This window comes from Vicia villosa, unplaced genomic scaffold, assembly GCF_029867415.1.
Source record: "Vicia villosa cultivar HV-30 ecotype Madison, WI unplaced genomic scaffold, Vvil1.0 ctg.001147F_1_1_1, whole genome shotgun sequence".
NCBI lineage: Eukaryota > Viridiplantae > Streptophyta > Magnoliopsida > Fabales > Fabaceae > Vicia > Vicia villosa.
In genome coordinates, this window is record NW_026705503.1 from 58,565 (window position 1) to 79,253 (window position 20,689).

The following is a 20,689-nucleotide window of genomic DNA, read 5'->3' on the forward strand; positions in this document are numbered from 1 at the left end:
GAGCGGAGAGGTGGATTTAGGACCTCAATTGGAGGAGACCTTTTCTCTTAGAGTATAAGTTGGACCTATTCTCTGATCTCCAATCTCTCATTAGAGTCTTCTCCCCTTCTGCTGTGAGTGATGTTTGGAGGTGGCGCGAGTCGGGTGATGGGTTCTACTCCGTGTCTTCAGCCTACTCTTGTCTTTTAGCCTGGGTGTTCCCCCTAGTCGTCTGGTTTCCACTGTAGAGTTAGTTCTTCCAGCTATTTGGGGTAGCTGCGCTCCTCCTGAAGAGGGGTGTCCTTCTGACCTCTGGGACTATCTTCTGTCCCTTTTGTTGGTTGCATATTGAGTCATCCTCCAATCTTTTTGTGACTTGTGAAGTTGCTTCCTCTATTTGTGTGAGATATTGGATCGAACTCTAGTATTGTCGAAGGGTAGCTTCTTGGTTCGACAGTTCGACAGAGTTAAGCATGAAGTCGAAGGATTGTTCACATGCTGGTGTCGAAGTGTGCATGCTGTAGTCGAAGATGGGTCTAGCATGCAGATGTCGAAGATGCTAGGGTTGTTAGCATGTTAAATTAGGTTTTAGTGCTTAAACCCTAATTTGTTAAGTTAGCTTGTTTATTAAGTTGGCTTGTGTAATGGGCCTTGCTGAAAAAGCCCATTAGTTAGTATGTTAGGTTTTATTATAAATAACATACTAGTCTCTCATCATTGCTAAGCTGCAAATCTTAATTTAGGGTGAGAGAGGTTATTTGTTATTTTTGTAAACTTGTAATCTTGTTTTAAGAGAAAGTAAAAGAATAACAGTTATAACCAATTCTTGTGTTCTTATTCTCTTCCCTAATTCCCTATTATACTTTGTTATTGGTATCGTTTTTCACAACAAATTGGTGCGGTGAGCGTGGAGAAGATGCCTTCAACAAAGTATGAGATTGAAAAGTTCACCGGAGTGAATGATTTCGGTCTGTGGCGCTTGAAGATGAAAGCCCTACTGGTTCAGCAGGGTTGTTTGGAAGCGTTGAAGGGAGAGGCAGCCATGAATGCAGAATTGACGGCAGCGGAGAAGAAGAATATGATCGAGAAAGCACACAGCGCAATTTTGTTGAGCCTTGGTGATAAGGTTCTCCGGCAGGTATCAAAGGAGACGACGGCATCAGGGTTATGGGTGAAACTTGAAAGTTTGTATATGACCAAATCGCTGGTAAATCGACTCTACCTGAAGCAAGCTTTGTATTCATTCAAGATGATTGAAGACAAAGTATTGGCTGAGCAGTTGGATATGTTCAACAAGCTGATTCTTGATCTTGAAAATATTGATGTGAAGATCGATGATGAAGATCAAGCGCTGTTACTATTGTGCGCTTTGCCTCGATCACATGCTCACTTCAAAGAAACTCTCTTGTATGGAAGGGAGTCCCTGACGTTTGAAGAAGTTCAATCAGCCTTGTACTCTAAGGACTTGAATGAACGAAAGGAGCATAAACCTTCGACTGTTGGCGAAGGTTTGGCCGTTAAAGGAAAACTCTTACGAAAGGATGGTAAGTTCGACAAGAAGAAAGGCAAAAGCCAGTCGAAGACTTACAGTGGCGAAGCATCTGGCATTCGATGCTACCATTGTAAGAAGGAGGGTCACACAAGAAAGGTGTGCCCTGAACGCTTGAAATATCATGGAGGTAAGGATAATGGCAACGCTGCCATTGTTCAAGATGATTTCGAATCATCTGATGTTCTTGTGGTTTCAAGCAGTGACTCTAAGAAGGAGTGGATTATGGATTCAGGTTGCACTTGGCACATGACTCCAAACAAAGACTTGTTCGAGGAATTATGTGATCAAGATGGTGGATCAGTATTACTGGGAAACAACAAGGCTTGCAAGATTGCAGGTGTTGGATCTGTGAGATTCAAGCTCCATGATGAGTCAATAAAGTTGTTGACTGAAGTCAGGTATGTTCCTGATTTGAAGAGAAATTTGCTTTCTCTTGGTGAATTCGACAAGAAAGGATATGTTTTCCAAGGAGAGAAAAGTATCCTAAGAGTCATGAAGGGTTCGAAGGAAGTCTTGAGAGGCGTGAAGAAACAAGGCTTGTATACCCTTGAGGCTGAAGTTGTAAGTGGTTCGACAAATGTTGCATCCACGAAACCTTTGTCGAAAACAGAAATCTGGCACATGAGATTGGGCCATGTCAGTGAAAGGGGTCTGGTCGAATTAGGGAAACAAAATCTGCTTGGTGGAGACAAAATCGAAAAGCTGAAGTTTTGTGAACCCTGTGTACTTGGAAAATCTTGCAGAGTGAAGTTCAACAAAGGCAAACAAAGAACACATGGATCCCTTGATTACATCCATGCTGATCTTTGGGGGCCTGCAAGGTGTCCATCACATTCAGGAGCAAGGTATTTTCTATCCATAGTAGATGATTATTCCAGAAAATTATGGGTATTCATCCAGAAGACTAAGGATGAAACTTTTGAGAATTTCAAAAGTTGGAAGACTCTGGTTGAAAATCAGACTGGCAGAAAGGTCAAGAGGTTGAGAACCGACAATGGCCTTGAATTTTGCAATGAGGCATTCGACAGTTTTTGTGCTGCCTCTGGTATTGCAAGGCATAGAACTACTGCAGGTACTCCACAGCAAAATGGTTTGGCTGAAAGGTTTAATCGAACTATTTTGGAGAGAGTCAGATGCATGTTGACTAGTGCAGGGTTAACAAAGGTGTTCTGGGCTGAGGCTGTTTCGACAGCAACATATCTGATAAACAGATGTCCTTCGACAGCGTTAGATATGAAGACACCTGAAGAAGTTTGGTCGGGACATCCACCAGATCTCGACAAACTGAGAGTATTTGGCTGCGTAGCCTATGCTCACATTAGGCAAGACAAGGTCGAACCTAGAGCTCTGAAATGCATGTTCATGGGATACCCTGAAGGAGTCAAAGCTTATAGGCTATGGTGCCTAGAGCCAGGTCACAGGAGGTGTATCACCAGTCGAGATGTAGTTTTCAATGAAGCTGAAATGGCTTTTAAGAAAACTAATGATGTTGGTCGAAGTACAGAAACATCTGACGAAGAGCTGGAACAGGTAGAGATTCCTGTTGAGGTGGAGCATGTTGATGCTGAATTGCATATCCCAGATGAAGTCGAAGAAGAAGCAGAAGATGCTGAAGTTGAGGAAACTGACGATGACTACCTATTGTCGAGAGATAGGTCGAGAAGAGTCATCAAGCCACCTCAAAGACTTGGATATGCAGATCTTATAGCTTATGCCTTAATCTCTGCAAGTGAGGTTCTAGACGAAGAACCTAGAGACTATAAGGAAGTTATGAGGAGTCAAAATAAGACTGAATGGCTGAAGGCCATGGATGATGAGATGAAATCTCTTCATGATAATCATACTTGGGAACTGATCAAGAAACCTGATGGGGCAAGGTTAGTCAGCTGTAAATGGATTTTCAAAGTTAAGGAAGGAATTGAAGGAGTGACGTCGAAAAGATACAAGGCAAGGTTAGTTGCAAGGGGTTTCACTCAGAAAGAAGGTGTCGACTTCAATGATGTGTTTTCTCCTGTTGTGAAGCATAGGTCCATTCGAATGTTGCTTGCCATGGTGGCACAGTTCGATCTTGAACTGGAACAGATGGATGTGAAGACTGCGTTCTTGTATGGTGATCTAGATGAAACGATCCTGATGAGGCAACCTGAAGGGTATGTCGAAAAAGGGAAGGAAAATTATGTGTGCAAGTTAAAGAGATCTTTGTATGGGCTGAAACAATCTCCTCGACAGTGGAATAAGAGATTCGACAAGTTCATGGCACGCATAAGTTTCATTAGAAGTCAGTTCGACCACTGCGTTTACTTCAGATTTCGACCTGGTAATTCATTTGTTATTTTGTTGCTTTATGTGGATGATATTCTCATAGCAAGCAACAGTGTTGAAGATGTGATGAGGGTGAAGGCTGAACTCAATAAGGAGTTCGATATGAAGGATCTGGGAGCTGCTTCCAGGATTCTTGGAATTGACATTCGGAGAAATAGAAAGAAGTCGAAGATATGCTTATCTCAAGAGGCATATCTACGGAAGATTCTTGAAAAGTTTGGTATGTCGAATTCGAAGCCAGTTGTGACTCCAACAAACCCTCAATTCAAGCTGAGTATTGATCAGTGTCCCAGTACTGATGTCGAAAGAGTCTATATGAATAGCATCCCATATGCTAATATAGTCGGCTCTTTGATGTATGCTATGGTCTGTACTAGACCCGACATAGCTTACGCAGTCAGTCTTGTAAGCAGGTACATGGCGAATCCTGGAAAGGCTCACTGGCAAGCATTGAAGTGGATTTTAAGGTACATAAATGGGTCTCTGAATAGAGTCCTAATTTATGGTGGAGCCTTGGGTGAAGATAGTAAAGCAGTAATAGAAGGATATGTCGACTCTGATTATGCAGGTTGTATGGATTCCAGAAAATCTATTTCTGGATATGTTTTCACTATGTTTGGCACTGCAATTAGTTGGAAAGCAACACTTCAGAAGGTTGTTGCTCTATCAACCACTGAAGCGGAGTATATTGCCCTAACTGAAGCTGTGAAAGAAGCATTGTGGCTTGAAGGTTTTGCGAAGGAGTTGAAACTTCAAGGTCGAGGTATCACTGTTAAATGTGATAGTCAAAGTGCAATACACCTGTCGAAGAATTCAGCCTATCATGAGCGAACTAAGCACATTGATGTGAGGCTGCATTTCGTCAGAGGAGTAATCGAGCGTGGAGAAGTCCAAGTGCTGAAGGTTTCGACTGAAGACAATGCTGCTGATATGATCACCAAGACATTGCCGAGTTGCAAGTTTTTCCACTGTATGCAGTTGATAAAGCTGCATGAAGAAAGCTAGTCTGTTCCTTGACGTTGTAGAGTTAGGTCCAAGGTGGAGATTTGTGAGATATTGGATCGAACTCTAGTATTGTCGAAGGGTAGCTTCTTGGTTCGACAGTTCGACAGAGTTAAGTATGAAGTCGAAGGATTGTTCACATGCTGGTGTCGAAGTGTGCATGCTGTAGTCGAAGATGGGTCTAGCATGCAGATGTCGAAGATGCTAGGGTTGTTAGCATGTTAAATTAGGTTTTAGTGCTTAAACCCTAATTTGTTAAGTTAGCTTGTTTATTAAGTTGGCTTGTGTAATGGGCCTTGCTGAAAAAGCCCATTAGTTAGTATGTTAGGTTTTATTATAAATAACATACTAGTCTCTCATCATTGCTAAGCTGCAAATCTTAATTTAGGGTGAGAGAGGTTATTTGTTATTTTTGTAAACTTGTAATCTTGTTTTAAGAGAAAGTAAAAGAATAACAGTTATAACCAATTCTTGTGTTCTTATTCTCTTCCCTAATTCCCTATTATACTTTGTTATTGGTATCGTTTTTCACAACAATTTGGTATAGGCTTTTTAGGTTGTTGGGGTGGTATACTGTTTTGCCTATTGATACTTTGATCCTCTTTTAAATGTTTCCATCTCATTCAGGTGTTTCTAGGACTAGAGGGGAGTTGAGGATGGTTTGGCATGCTGTAGTTTGGTCGATTTGGAAAGATATGAATCATATAATTTGTTCTGCATCTTCGGTGACATTAAAAGACGTAGAAGATATGAGATTTTTTTGGCTTGAAAATAGTATCTTTGTAGGACTGTGGGAAACTCTTGTGGATTCTTGGATTGGCTTGTGAACCTTATCATGTTCTTAATGATATTTTATGTTGAAATATAATTTGTTTATATACAAATATTTTTTACTTTCTTTAAATATATTAAAATGATCTACTCATTAATCAAATAATTTTATTTTTATCATGGATAACACCACCATTATCATATTGTAAACTATAACTTTTAAAATTTCACCCGGGTTATTAGTCTTTAATTGAAGTTAGACTTTTTTCAATGCTTAAATAAATGATGCAGAGAATGAATCCGCAAGGAAATTAAGCAAAACCGTGTAGGTCCCTCCCACAGTTCATAGGAATCATCATCATAATACTTCTATTTCTACTTGTCTCATGTCATATCAATATCATATGGTATATGATGGCGAATGAAGAAAGTAATACCAGTTCCAGAATTGATGAACATGAACAAGTTTACGATGTTTTCCTCAATTTTATTCGATCTGATACTCAAATGAGTTTCTCGGGTAATCTGTTTAATGCTTTGCGCAGCAAGAGATTCAAAACCTTCATGTATAACGACAGCTTCAGGACTGGTAAACAAATTTCTTTCACTGTTGTCAGAGCATTGAAAAGGTCAAGGATTGCAATCGTTGTTTTGTCAAAAGATTATCCGAAATCCGTATTTTGTCTTCAGGAACTTGTCATGATACTCAAGTTAAAGCTATTGGTTTTCCCAATCTTTTATGAAGTTGATCCTTCTGAGGTAAGATACCAAAAAGGTAGTTATGGCGATATCTTTGCTGATCATGAAAATAGGCATAAATTGGAGAAGTTGGAAATATGGAGGTCAGCTTTGTATGGAGTCTCCTGCATACGCGGATTGCATTTCAAAAATCGGTACACTATTTCTCTAATTCAATTTTGCACCTCTATTTCCTATCATTCTCTTCACACTTCTATTTAATATTCTTATACTTGACTTTTACTAGCTTTAAGTTATATAAAAGCCATTGAAGTGGTTAGGATAGTAAGATCGAAAATCTCATCTTATCAAAAGGTAACCTTGACTTGACAATATTATTATATTGTATTGAAGCAGCAGACACTCCAACTAACTCAATATGTAATCGACAAACCGTCTTAAGTTTGTGGAGGCTCTATGTAGGTTAGTTGATGATACCGTCTTAAGTTATGTCAGGTCTGGTATTGTTCATATAATAGTCTGCCAATAAGTCTTCTGTATGCAATAACACCCTCAAATGGCTTTCTATTGTCTTGGTACAATTTGATTGAGGGATTGAGAGGTGTGTCAACAGGTTTTGATGCAAACAGACCTGTGTCCTTTAGCAAATCTAAACAATACTTTCTTTGTGAGATGACAATTCCTTCCTTTGAATGAGCCACCTCAAGGCCAAGGAAATATTTCAAAGTTCCTAGGTCCTTGGTTTTGAAAGCATTGTGGAGGACCTATTTTATATGATCAAATTCAGATAAGGACGTACCTGCCAAAATGACATCATCAACATATTCCAAGAGGACAGTTATGTGCAAGGTTGTCAGAATCGAGAGTTTACTTTGAATCGAAAGAGGATAGTAAGATCGAAAAATCGTAAATCGCAACCAAAATCGGTGGATTCTACTCAAATCGTTTTGTTGAATCGAAAAGAGAAATCAAGATCGCATAATCGAAAATCGCAACCAAAATCGATATATATATATATATATATATATATATATATATATATATATACACACACTCAAAGTTTAAACATAAAACAACCAAGTCTCAAATCTTAAATATAAAAAAATACTTAAAGCCTATATGCTAAATTAGATCACTAATGCGCCATCCACGGTTTATGTAGAAGTGCTAACGTCAAATAAATATCAATAAATTAGGGTTTCTCCCATTTTAAATAAAAAAGGGTTAAAGCCGTGTCGCAAAACTGAAACGGGTCGTCTTAACCCATTCTAAAATTACCCACAAAAACAAAAAACAAAATCGTTGGAATCCATATGAAATCGCGGATTTTGCTGCGATTTAGCGATTTTGTGCGATTTTATTGGGATTTTGCTCTGAATTAGGATTCTACTCACGATTCAGATCGTTTAGGGTGAGCAAAATCGCAAAATCCATGGATTTTGCGATTCTGATCGCGATTCTGACAACAATGGTTATGTGATCATTTCTCAATAGGGTGATCATTGAGTAATATGAACTTCACTGAGTGTCTCCAAGCTTGAGCAACAGAGACGTGAGTTTTTCATACCATTTCCTGCTAGCCTGCTTTAAACCATAAAGGCTTTTGACTAGCTTGCAAACTTGATTTGGCTTGCTACATGTAATGCCTTGAGGAACACTCATGTAAATATCCTTCTCTTAATCACCATGAAAGAATGCATTATTCACATCAAGCTGATGTAAATGCCAATTCTTGATGGAAGCCATTGTAAGTAACACTCTGTGACTCTGACTGTAGATACTTTTAGCATTTAGAGTGTGTATCACAATTATAACTTGAGTCACATATGAGTATTTATAGGATAAACTCTGGAGTTCTTGTGTTCGCTGCGTTGCCCAGGGTGTCATTTCATAGATCAGGCGGTACACCTGCATAGTATATATGGACTTTTTTTGCAGCAGAGCAGGCGGTACTCTTACGTGTTTTTGAGTAGAATCATTTCATTTTAGTGGTTGTTTTCAATTGTATTTAATTTAAACAGGACCATGGTTATTTACTGCTATTGAATTGGCTTGTCCTTTGTTTTGAGGGATCGGTACTGTTATTATAACAGCTTATTTTAGTGTTAAGGAGGTCTCTTTATAATTTGATTTCTATAGTATCAGATTATGGTAGGGTCTGTATGTTGAGATTTATGGACAATTTGGTGTTTTGGAGTATGTTAGTGAATGTGGTAATGGATTCTCCTAGTTGGATAATTAGGCTGTTACGGAGTACGGAATCAGTTTAGAGGTATTTAGACCAGATTTGCATCCATTTTTGTAAGATATGTCATATAATAGGTTCATTGATTGGAGTCATTAGTGTGGAGTTAATATCTTGTTCTGGTGTATTTTTGCTGTGTTGGTCTTATATCATTCTCATTCGTTCGGACTATCTTTTATATGTTTTTATCTTGCACTCCTTGTAGTAGGTGTGATAGCTAGTAAAAAGTTTCATTGCCTTATAAAAACACCGCATGGGCTATTTTTACAGGGTTCTAGAAAAATGCGAATATGAAATAATTCAAGAGGCCGTGGAATGGGTTTCCAACACTATGACCCGCTACGGTGTTTTTCTTAGTTCTAAGGAAGAAGATACCCGCTACTCTTTTTGTGGTTATCTCTACAATGCTTTGAATCAAGAGGGATTCAAAATCTTCATGAATGATAATGGATGTAAGGAGGAGGGGACCCAAAGTTCACATTCTCTTGTTACAACACTTAAAAAATCAAGACTTTCAATCATCGTTCTCTCTAAAAACTTTGCATATTCTTCCTTGTGTCTTGATGAACTTGTCACCATCCTCGACTTCATGAAGAACAACCAACTACTAGTTTGGCCTATTTTTTACAAAGTTGAACCAACGGACATAAGACATCAGAAAAATAGTTATGAAAAAGCTATGAGTGAACATGAAAATAAATATGGAAAGGACTCAAAGAAGGTGAAAATGTGGCGATTAGCTTTATTTGAAGTCGCAAACTTAAAAGGATGGCACCTCAAATACGGGTACATAGTATACTTTTAACTATTTGCTAGTACTTAGTTGTTAACAATATACTAATATGAGCTTTAGCAGGTACGAATATGAGCTTATTGAAAAAATTGTGGAAATGGCCATTAAAATTTGACTTGCTTGTAGTAACCATTGCCAAGTATTTGCTCTGGTATATAGTTCCACTAATCAATTCAACAAGTGTGACGATTTGTAAGCAAAATGGTCTGTAAGCAAAACACTACTTGAGAATTTGATACTAGTACTAGTTTTTGTAATAATAATAACTGAAGACAGTGTTGTGTTGGACGCGTATCATGTACATGGTTATAAGACTTAAGTGTTGTGTTGGACGCGTATCATGCGCATATGATTATAAGACTTTAGTGTTTAATACTTTCAGCCTGACTTATTTTACAAACATGTATATAGGACTAGTACTATTTTATGTGTCTTTTGGGAAAATGGAGGTCCAGGGTGCTAATGGGAGAGCCAACGGTTTGCTGACAGGTCTTATTACTAGGTGTAAGTGTAACATGCAACTCACGACCTCTCCATGCAATTCTCGGAATTCATCTGTCAGGTGGCAGAATATCTCTCTGTTGGCACACCATCCTGAGTCAGAGGTTAACTGATTCTCAGATTGTTAGTTAAGGAACTTGGGAATGGGTGGTTGACATCCTTATAGCATGATGAGTGGATTGAGGAAGGGTTGCTATGCCATCGATTTTCAAAGTTTTATTTGATTACAGAGAATCAGAACTTGGTGGCGGTCAATGCAGAACACTGATTACATGACACTTGGGTATGGAACCTCAAGTAGAATCTGTACCCATTTGAATATTTAGTATTACTCCGTCCTTATTTATAAGCAAAAATTCTTTTGTTAAGTTTATTGAATAATAAATGTATCTGGTCTACTATTTAATGAAACTAAAAAAAACGGAGGAAGTATTTGTTAGTTTAACTTACTTTCATGCTTAATGCATAATAACAACTTTTAATATATTATACAAACTTGAATATGTGCCTTTTAAGTACTTATATTTGGATTATACAGTGAAACCTCGTAGGATTAGTATATATAAGCCTTTACTTAATTCTCACCGAAAAAGACTCAGGTCTTGGAGAAATAGATTTCCTAGCCTTAGTGAGAGAATCTTCATGCTAAATTCTGTCCTGAACTCCTTCACTGACGTTTCTGCAATTCATCTTGTTGTGAAAATGATGCTATTCTTTACTTTCTCTTTAATCAAGATTAAAAGAATAACAAATAACTCTCTTAGTTTAAATTAGGATTTACAGTATGCAAGCTATTTATAATAAATCTAACATACTAAACTAATGTGTTTTTTCACAAATACCCATTACAAGCCAATTTAGGATATTAGTTAACTTAAATAATTGGACATAACAAACAGACCCAATCCAAAATTCTAACAACCCTAACATTTTGACACCCACATACTAGAACAACTTTGACAAAAGTACGTAGGTCTTCGACACATTCTCTGTAGAAACAAAAAGTTATTTTTCAACCCATTAGAGTTCGATCCAATTCTCACATCTACCTACTATTTCCTAGGATATGTTTGATTTGTAAAATACTAAAAAAGATATTGCAACTTTTTCTGAGCTTGTATGGAGGTTGGAGATGAAGATATTAACATAAACTCATAATTCATTCACTAATTCGATTCCTAAAAATTATTGATTGAATTCTGGATTTATGTTTATAATCTTCATCCCCTACCTTCATATCTTCATTTAAGTCCAGAATTTTATTTTAAGTAGATCTCTTACTCCAATTCAATTCTCTATATAGTATCCCGATTTGCTTATAAAAATCAAAATTTCAAAACCGCATCTAAATTTTTAAAAAAATTAAAAATTCATTTGAAAACAGGACCAAAATCTAAAGTAATTGATATCACAAAAAACTTATTCATTTAAAATTTTATTTTAGAAAACTAAATTAAATAAAATTTGATTAAAAGGAAAAAGTGCAATGCATAAATAACATAAAACTTTTATTTGAGTGAGTGAGTTAGTTCAACTTATATATACTAGTTGAAATAAATGAATGCAAGCTGATGTTAATGACTCACAATCTTAACACAACATTTATTTGTATTTCTTATAATATTTATAAATTCACAATTTTATTTTCAAAATATAAAACTCTATATAGTGTTTAGACTCATACTACATCTTACCTATGAATAAAGAGAAATTTCCGATTCAATTTAGACTATTTAATATCATAGTCTTTGTCAATAAGGCTTTCTCAAGTAGTTGAAAGACTAAAGAGAATCCATAATAATCCTATCCTTTTGGTCATGGCCATGGAGATCAAAGATGCAGATACCAGCTATAAGTACGATGTTTTTCTAAATTTTATGGAGCATGACACTTACACCTTTACTGGTAATCTGTATTATGCTCTTCGCAACAAGAGAATTAAGACCTTTTTCTTCCCAAAGGAAATTCAAAATCATGATGATTACCAACTTCAACTCTCACTTTCTGTTCCAAAGACAATTCAAGAATCAAGGATTTCAATTGTTGTTCTCTCTAAAAACTATGCATCCTCCACCCGTTGTCTCGATGAACTTGTCAACATCCTTGAGTGTATGGAAATGAAAAGTCAACTTGTTTGGCCAATCTTTTATGAAGTGGGGCTTATAGAGGTAAGGCATCAGAAAGGTTGGTTTGGGGAAGGCTTGTTGGTGTTAGAAAAAATATACCCTGACAGGATACATCAATGGAGGGTAGCTTTGTCTAAAGTCGCATTCATTTCTGGATGGAACTATGGAACTGATCAGTATGTACTATACTCTTCCATATACTACTACTTGTTTGTATATATATATGCTCAAATACAATAAAAGATTTTTGTGAATTAAAATGATTTTTGCATTCATAGGTTTGATTATGAACTCATCGAAAAGATTGTCGAGTCAACAGTACAATCTCTGTCCTGTTACGATGTTTTCCTAAGTTTTTGTGGGGAAGATACTCGTTACTCTTTCACAGGCTTTCTGTATCAAGCTTTGCGTCGTGAGGGGTTCAAGATCTTCATGGATGATGAGGGATTGGAGGGTGGAAACCAAATCTCACAAACTCTTCTGAAAGCAATTGAGAAGTCAAGGCTTTCGATTGTTGTTTTGTCTGAAAACTATGGATATTCGACATGGTGTCTGGATGAACTTGTCAAGATTATGGAGTGCAAGAAGATAAAGAATCAACTGGTATGGCCAATATTTTTCAAAATAGAACAATCAGATGTAAGCAATCAAACCAAAAGTTATGGTGAGGCCATGAGAGCACATGAAGATAGATTTGGAAAGGATTGTGAGAATGTGCAAAAATGGAGATCAGCTTTATCAGAAGTTGCCTTATTGAAAGGAGATCATATCAAAGAAAATCAGTAAGTATTGTGTTAATCCTTTTAATGAGATGCTATTCTTAAAGTGTTGTGTTTAGTAAAAGGTGTTGTGCTTTTGTAGGTACGAATATGAATTCATAAAAAAGATTGTGGAAAGAGCCATTGAACCTGAAAATAATATGTAATAGCAATTAGTCCTTGCACAAGTAACAACTACAAGGAAGATATGATGAGTTCCTGTGTAAACTACAAGGATGCTTTGTGTAACACTAGAAGAATATTATTGATATAATCTTATGGTAGAAATAATATACTGCATGCATTGTATTCTAGTATGTCTTTACATTTTCAAGCTGGCTTATTATAAGATAAAAAGTGGAAGAAAAAACTTTGGATATAAATTGTCTGATGTGAAGCTCTTTACCGCCTCTATTAAAATTTACTTTCCCCATTAAAAGCTACCTTGTACTCTTGCAAAATGTTGTATATCAAATGAACTCTTGCAATAATCCACTCTTGAGATAGCTTGGCTGAACTCTTGTAACACTCATGAAATATCAAAACTAGATATACCTTTCCCCCTTCCTTAGGGGTCTGGTTTCATCAAATGCAACATGAACAAACTCTTCTACCACAGAACTTCTAAGGTTGAACAACCTATATGCCTTACTTGATTAGAAATATCCTAGAAATATTTCCTCGTTAGCCTTATTATCAAACCTGCCTTACTATTTTTTTCGTTATATAAAATAAAGCGTTTGCAGTCGAAAACGCGAAAATAGGAGATATTAGGTTTTCTACCTTTAAGTAGCTCATAAGGGGTCTTCTCTAGGATAAGTCGCGTGACCACCTGTTTAAGACGTGGCATGTGGTGTTAATCACATCCGCAGAAAAGTACTATGGTAGGCTTCTCACTTATCATGGTCCGTGATAATTCTTCTAAAACACAATTTTTACACTCTACAACACCATTCTCTTGTGGAGTGTGCAGACATGAAAAGTTGTGGGATATCTCGTTTTCATTGCAAAAGTTTTCAAAATGATGGTTAACAAATTAACCACTAAGATCACTTTTTAGAGAAATAATTTTTAAAGAAAATTAGTTCGGAACAAACTTAGCAAACCAAATCAAAGCTGAAAAAGTACATTCCTTATGAGCTAAGAATAATGTCAAGTGAATCGAATAAAGTCGTCAACAATGACAAAGCCATAATAATTTTCTCCTAGACTTTTAGTCCTTGACGAGACAAATAGGTTTAGATGAAGAAGCTCAAGGAATATATTTATAAGAACAGATGCCACAACTAAAAATCTTCATTTTGGATGACAAAATATCTTGTGCTCCTAGTTATACATCATCTAAACTAAATATATAGATCTGAATTTTTCGTAGTAGGTTTACAAAATATCATAAAACCATATACAAAATCTATCAATTTAATCACTAATCAATTCCATTGATAATTACTAAATAACTAATGAGTTGACATTGAGAGGTGTACTAAACTTAAATTCTAAAAGTATTATAATCACATTAATTTAGTTTGTGAACATGCAATATGAGTTGACAAAACCTATGAAATTACTAGTTAATTGAAGTTAGACTTTTTTTTAATGCTAAAATAAATCATGCAGAGAGTGAATCCGCAAGGAAATTAAGCAAAAACGCGTATGTCCCACTCACAGTTCCATGAATGGATCATTGGAATCATCATCATCATCATCATCATAATATAACAATGTATAATAGTTTACATTGAATCAACCTTCTACTTGTCTCATATCAGTATCATATGTTATATGTTGTTCTGTCAAAAGATTATGCATCTTCCCCATATTCATAAATATTATGAATATGCATAGTTTTCATGAAGGATACCTCATGTCAAGAGAAAAATAAGGACCAAAACTCACATTCTCTTGTTACAACAATTGAAAAATCAAGACTTTCAATCACCGTTCTCTCAAAAAACTATGCATATTCTTCTTCGTGTCTTGATGAACTTGTCACCATCCTCGACTTTATGAAGAACAACCAATTACTTGTATGGCCTATTTTTTACAAAGTCGAACCAACGGACATAAGACATCAAAAAAATAGTTACGAAAAAGCTATGAATGAACATGAAAATAAATATGGAAAGGATTTTGAGAAGGTGAAAAAATGGAGATCAACTTTGTTTGAAGTTGCTAACTTAAGAGGATGGCACTTGAAATACGGGTACATAATAATTTAAATTATTTGTTGACTAATTTATATAGTTGTTAACAATATGATATGATCCATAAATCCTAGTCGAGTTAGTTTTACTATTATTTGGATTAATTTAGAGTATTATTCGAAAGAAAATGACTTTGAATTTTTGTAGGTACGAATATGAGCTTGTTGAAAAAATTGTGGAGACGGCCATGAAAATTTGACTTGCATGTAGTAACCAGTAACAATATAAATCACACGACACATCAAAAAAAAAAACAATATAAATCACACGAGAATCTCAGTGTCAACTTTATCTCAATCTCTTTGTATTTATGCAAATTGAGTTCAATTGGTGATCTTGTTTAAATTTCTTGTAATTGGTTCTAGATTTGATTGAATGTTTAAGTTGTTTAAGCAAATAAATCAATCTATTAAGGATTATTCAAAGTTGAGTTTTATAATCGAGCCTCATTAAGTTTATCAATGTTCAATTTCTCATAATGGAGTTCCATAGAGATGAGTCTTCTATCATCAATGGGGAGTTCCATAGAATGAGTCTTCATACTAGTTGTTGTTCTAACAATTGGTATCAAATGACGATTAGCCCTGGTGTAAAATTCGAAGTAACAAGGTTCGACGGGATGGGTAATTTCAGATTGTGGCAAAGGAGGGTTAAAGATCTGTTGGCTTAGCATATTTACAAAAGGCGCTGTGTGAGACAAAACCAAACGACTTGGAGGATAGTGTTAGAGATTGTATCATTAGTCTTATTGGGCCTTGCTATACTGCTATATAATCAGGCCCAACTACACTATGTCTGGGGCTACTTACTTATATATATAAGCCCACTGACAAATATTGTAATACACACTTTTTCTATTTTACACAATGCATTGAATTCAAAGAAGAGAAGTTTTGCCGCCAAGATGCAACTTCATCTTCTCCATCCAAATATTTGCCTGTAATATGGTATCAGTGAATACTATTACTTTTCTGCTTCCGCATATCATAATCTCTCCGCAGATTCTTTCTTTCTTCTCTTTGCAGATTCTTTCTTTCTTCTCTTAAAACATTCATGGCTTCATCTTCTGATGATGAAGAAAGCCCCAAATCTGCACCAAACCCTAAAACCAAAACCCAAGATCCAAGCCTCAATCCACGAAACCCGTATTATCTTCATCCCGGCGAAAATCCCGGCGCAACTATCATCGCTTTGATTCTTGACGATAACAATTACCACAATTGGAGCAAGTCAATCCGTCGCGCATTAACCTCCAAGAACAAGCTCGCATTCATCAATGGCTGCCTTCCTAAACCATCTCACGATGACCCCAATATCGAGCTCTGGGAACGTGCCAACAGCATGGTTATTTCTTGGATCAACCGAACTTTATCTCCTCACATCGCTCAAAGCACAATTTGCTTTGATTCCGCCTTCGATCTCTGGGAAGACTTGCGCGAAAGATTTACGAAAGGGAACCATTTTCGTTTCTCTGATCTGCTACGAGACTTGCACTCAATCCAACAAGGTGACCGCACCTTATCTACATACTTTACGGATCTGAAAATTCTATGGGACGAGCTTGAAGATCTTCGACCTACACCTTCATGCTCTTGCACCATTCCTTGCACTTGCGACCTAGCGAAAGCTGTGCGACACTACAAGCACATGGAATACGTATCTTGCTTCCTCAAAGGATTGAATGATAACTATCACAATATACGCACACAAATCCTACTTCTCGATCCTCTGCCAACCATCAGTAGAGTATATTCTTTAATTGCGCAACAACAAATCACATCCACAAGTTCTTCTGCAACACCGGCTATCCTGTATGCAAACTCTGCTAGCAAACCAAAGGGAAAACCGGCTTCTAAATCATCTATGCTTTGCACCAACTGTAGCAAGACAAACCACACCATCGAGAACTGCTACTTCAAACACGGGTTTCCTCCTGGATATCGTTCAAAGAATACCAAGAACAACAATGATTCCAAGACTGCTCCGGCTATTACTTCAGAGAAAGATCTTTCCATCACAAAGGAGGAATACCAACACCTCATAAATCTCCTACAACAAACACGGAAAGACATTCCCCAAGCAAAGCCAAGCAGTTCAGAACCAGCCATTATTTCAGGTATAGTAACTCCAGGTAATCCTTTTCATAACCTATCTTCATGGATTTTGGATTCGGGTGCCTCACATCATGTGTGTCCTTTTATCCAAAATTTTTCAACTCTGTCTCATATAACCCCTGTGAACATACATCTGCCTAATGGTATTACTCTTTGTGCTAAATATTCTGGCTCTATCGTGTTTAATGATCAATTCATATTGCATGATGTTTTCTACATGCCTTCCTTTCACTTTAGCCTAATCTCTATAGCAAAGTTATGTAGTTCCTCTCCTTACACGATCACCTTCTCACACAAATCATGCTTCATTCAGGATGTGTCTACCAAGGCAATGATTGGGGAGGTGATCCAGCAGCATAACCTTTACATCTTGGACAGACTGCCTTTACATTCTGTTTTTTGCAATTCCATTAACAACACTGTTTCCACAGAGCACATCTCATCTTTATGGCACAATAGATTGGGGCATCCCTCCATAGATGTTTTAAATACTATGTCTAAACTGTTTCCTACTATTACACATGCCAAAAACTCTACTTGTAATACATGTCATTTAGCAAAACAAACTAGATTACCTTTCCCTACAAGCAATTCTGTTTCTACTTTATGCTTTCAGCTTGTACACATGGATATTTGGGGGCCTATATCCACTCCTTCTATGGATGGACACCAATATTTTTTGACCATTGTAGATGATTTTTCACGTTATACTTGGACTGTTCTCATGCATCACAAATCTGACACTAGAACACATATCAAAAACTTTATTGCCTATTGTCAAAATCAATTTAATTGCACCATTAAAACTTTAAGAACTGATAATGGAACTGAATTCTTAATGGCTTCATATTATGCTTCATTAGGTATCATCCATCAAAGGAGTTGTGTGGAAACACCACAACAAAACTCCATAGTAGAGAGAAAACATAGGCACCTCCTAAATGTCACAAGATCTTTATTATTCCATGCCAACCTTTCAAAATGTTTCTGGTCTTATGCTTTGTGTCATGCAACCTACCTCATTAATAGAATTACCACCCCTGTATTGCAGCACCTAACTCCCTACCAAATGCTTTTCAAAACTGCCCCTTCTTACACAGAACTTAGGACATTTGGATGCCTTACATTTGCCTCTACTCTGTCTAGAAACAGAGACAAACTTGACCCTAGGGCTATTAGAAGCATCTTCCTTGGCATACCTACAGGAACTAAAGGTTTCCTCTTATTTAACTTGCATACTAGATCCACCTTCATCTCTAGGAACTGCATTTTCCATGAGAATACCTTCCCTTACAATCATAATGTTTCCCCTCCCATGGATTCTTATTCCTCTTTGGAAACACAAAATTCAAACACCCCATTTCTGTTTGAACACAAACCTGAACCACCTATACACACCTTAGAACAACAAACCAATAATAACACTCCTCAAGAACAAACTCCTAGCCACACCACACACCCTGAACCTACTGCCACCAGCCCAGAACCTACTGCAACCAGTCCAGAAACTAACTCTCACTCTGCTCCCGAGTTTCAGGAAAATAACAATCTTACCACAGCACCTATTAGAACATCCACTAGAATACGATATGCCCCTGCACACCTCAAGGACTTTGACTGCAATGTTATATATTCTTCTACTTTGTATGATATATCTAACTACATTTCATATACCAATTTATCTCCTAATTTTTTTTCTTACATATCTGCTATAACTGTTAATGTCACACCTAAAAACTATAAACAAGCATCCTTACATCCTGAATGGATTAAGGCTATGAATGATGAACTTAAAGCTCTCACTACTAATGCAACATGGCAATTAACATCTCTTCCCAAAGGTAAGAAAGCCATCGGGTGTAAATGGGTATACAAAACCAAATTTCACTCGGATGGGACTATAGAGCGACACAAGGCGAGGTTAGTAGCACAGGGCTTCAATCAAATCCAAGGTATTGATTATTTCGAAACTTTCTCACCTGTTGCAAAACTAACCACTGTAAGACTCATTCTATCCCTTGCTGCATCCTTAAATCTGCATCTGTTTCAGCTAGATGTCCACAATGCATTCTTACATGGCTCTTTGGATGAAGAGGTTTACATGTCTCTTCCTAAGGGACTGCAACCTGCTCATCCTAACCAAGTGTGCAAACTTCTCAAATCTATCTATGGATTGAAACAATCCAGCAGACAATGGTTTGAGAAGCTATCCACTGTTTTATTAGCCAACAATTTCAGTCAATGCACATCTGACCATTCTTTATTCATTCATAACTCTAAAAATTATCATACCTTTATACTAATTTATGTGGATGACATACTCCTTGCAGGCAATAACATGGAGATTATTAACAGTGTGAAACACACACTACAACAACACTTTCACATTAAAGATCTAGGACACATGAAGTATTTCTTGGGATTAGAATTGGCTCGCAACAATACTGGAATTAATATCAGCCAACGAAAATACACCTTGGATCTACTTGACACAACTGGTATGATGGGATGTAAACCAGCTTCTACTCCAATGGCTCGTGACACACGGCTACTATCTACTGATGGCAAGCCTATGGACGATCCCAGCCAATACAGACGTCTAATTGGACAGCTAATCTATCTCCTCAATACGCGGCCTGACATATCCTATGTTGTACAACAACTCAGCCAACATATGCAACAACCAACCGAAGTGCATTTTGCTGCAGCTATGCGCGTTCTCCGATACCTCAAGAATTCCCCAGCTCAAGGCATCATGTTCCCTGCTACATCCACTCTGCAGCTTAAAGCCTTCTCAGATTCTGATTGGGCCACTTGCCCAGAAACAAGAAGGTCCGTAACCGGTTTTTGCATTTACTTAGGAGACTCCCTCATCTCATGGAAATCAAAGAAGCAAGCAACCATTTCACGCAGTTCAACTGAGGCAGAATATAGATCCATGGCATCCACCGTTTGCGAATTACAATGGCTAACCAACATCCTAAAAGAGCTTCGGGTACCCTCAATCGCTCCTGCACTGCTGTACTGTGATAATGCTTCAGCTATACACATCGCAAACAACTCTTCCTTCCACGAACGCACAAAGCATATCGACTTGGATTGTCACTTCGTTCGTGAAAAGCTCAAGAATCAACTATTTCGCTTATTACCTGTCTCTTCATCGCAGCAACTCGCAGACATTTTTACAAAACCATTAGACTACAAACCATTCAACATAAACCTTTCTAAGCTAGGACTACACTCCATATACCCCAAGCTTAAGGGGGGGTGTTAGAGATTGTATCATTAGTCTTATTGGGCCTTGCTATACTGCTATATAATCAGGCCCAACTACACTATGTCTGGGGCTACTTACTTATATATATAAGCCCACTGACAAATATTGTAATACACACTTTTTCTATTTTACACAATGCATTGAATTCAAAGAAGAGAAGTTTTGCCGCCAAGATGCAACTTCATCTTCTCCATCCAAATATTTGCCTGTAATAGATAGCGATCGGACAAAAATGAAGGAGAAGACTGCAGAATTGAATCTTCCACGTGTTTTAGACAAGGTGATGTATCATATCCTGGACCTGATAACTCTGAAGGAGGTTAGTGACAAATTGGAGAGTGAATAT

General features: G+C 37.1%; 2 protein-coding genes across 4 annotated transcripts; both read left to right on the forward strand.

Annotated features, from left to right (window-relative positions):
• The first annotated feature begins 5,898 nt into the window (after positions 1-5,898).
• On the forward strand, positions 5,899-10,928 carry LOC131633593 (probable disease resistance protein At4g19530). Of its 3 annotated transcripts, none has more exons than XM_058904292.1 (3): positions 5,899-6,519; positions 8,841-9,356; positions 9,424-10,928. In XM_058904292.1, the coding sequence occupies exons 1-3, from the start codon at positions 6,038-6,040 to the stop codon at positions 9,476-9,478; spliced, it is 1,053 nt and encodes a 350-aa protein (XP_058760275.1). In that variant the 5' UTR covers positions 5,899-6,037; the 3' UTR covers positions 9,479-10,928. The 3 variants fall into 3 exon arrangements, with proteins under 3 accessions (XP_058760275.1, XP_058760277.1, XP_058760276.1); XM_058904294.1 differs by having other exon boundaries at positions 9,853-10,925; XM_058904293.1 differs by having other exon boundaries at positions 5,900-6,519; positions 9,427-10,923.
• A 597-nt stretch (positions 10,929-11,525) lies between these two features.
• LOC131633592 (probable disease resistance protein RPP1) lies at positions 11,526-13,534 on the forward strand. The gene is made up of 3 exons (XM_058904291.1): positions 11,526-12,166; positions 12,269-12,772; positions 12,852-13,534. Exons 1-3 carry the CDS (start codon positions 11,682-11,684, stop codon positions 12,913-12,915), a joined length of 1,053 nt encoding a protein of 350 aa, XP_058760274.1. The 5' UTR covers positions 11,526-11,681; the 3' UTR covers positions 12,916-13,534.
• Positions 13,535-20,689: the final 7,155 nt, after the last annotated feature.

What these genes read in the sequence shown, in the direction of transcription:
- LOC131633593 (XM_058904292.1), top strand. Translation starts at nt 6,038, where the DNA reads ATGATGGCGAATGAAGAAAGTAATACCAGTTCCAGAATTGATGAACAT. An exon ending in GGATTGCATTTCAAAAATCG is followed by an intron (nt 6,520 to 8,840) that starts GTACACTATTTC and finishes CTATTTTTACAG; the next exon opens with GGTTCTAGAAAAATGCGAAT. An exon ending in GGATGGCACCTCAAATACGG is followed by an intron (nt 9,357 to 9,423) that starts GTACATAGTATA and finishes TATGAGCTTTAG; the next exon opens with CAGGTACGAATATGAGCTTA.
- LOC131633592 (XM_058904291.1), top strand. Translation starts at nt 11,682, where the DNA reads ATGGCCATGGAGATCAAAGATGCAGATACCAGCTATAAGTACGATGTT. An exon ending in TGGAACTATGGAACTGATCA is followed by an intron (nt 12,167 to 12,268) that starts GTATGTACTATA and finishes TTGCATTCATAG; the next exon opens with GTTTGATTATGAACTCATCG. An exon ending in GATCATATCAAAGAAAATCA is followed by an intron (nt 12,773 to 12,851) that starts GTAAGTATTGTG and finishes GTGCTTTTGTAG; the next exon opens with GTACGAATATGAATTCATAA.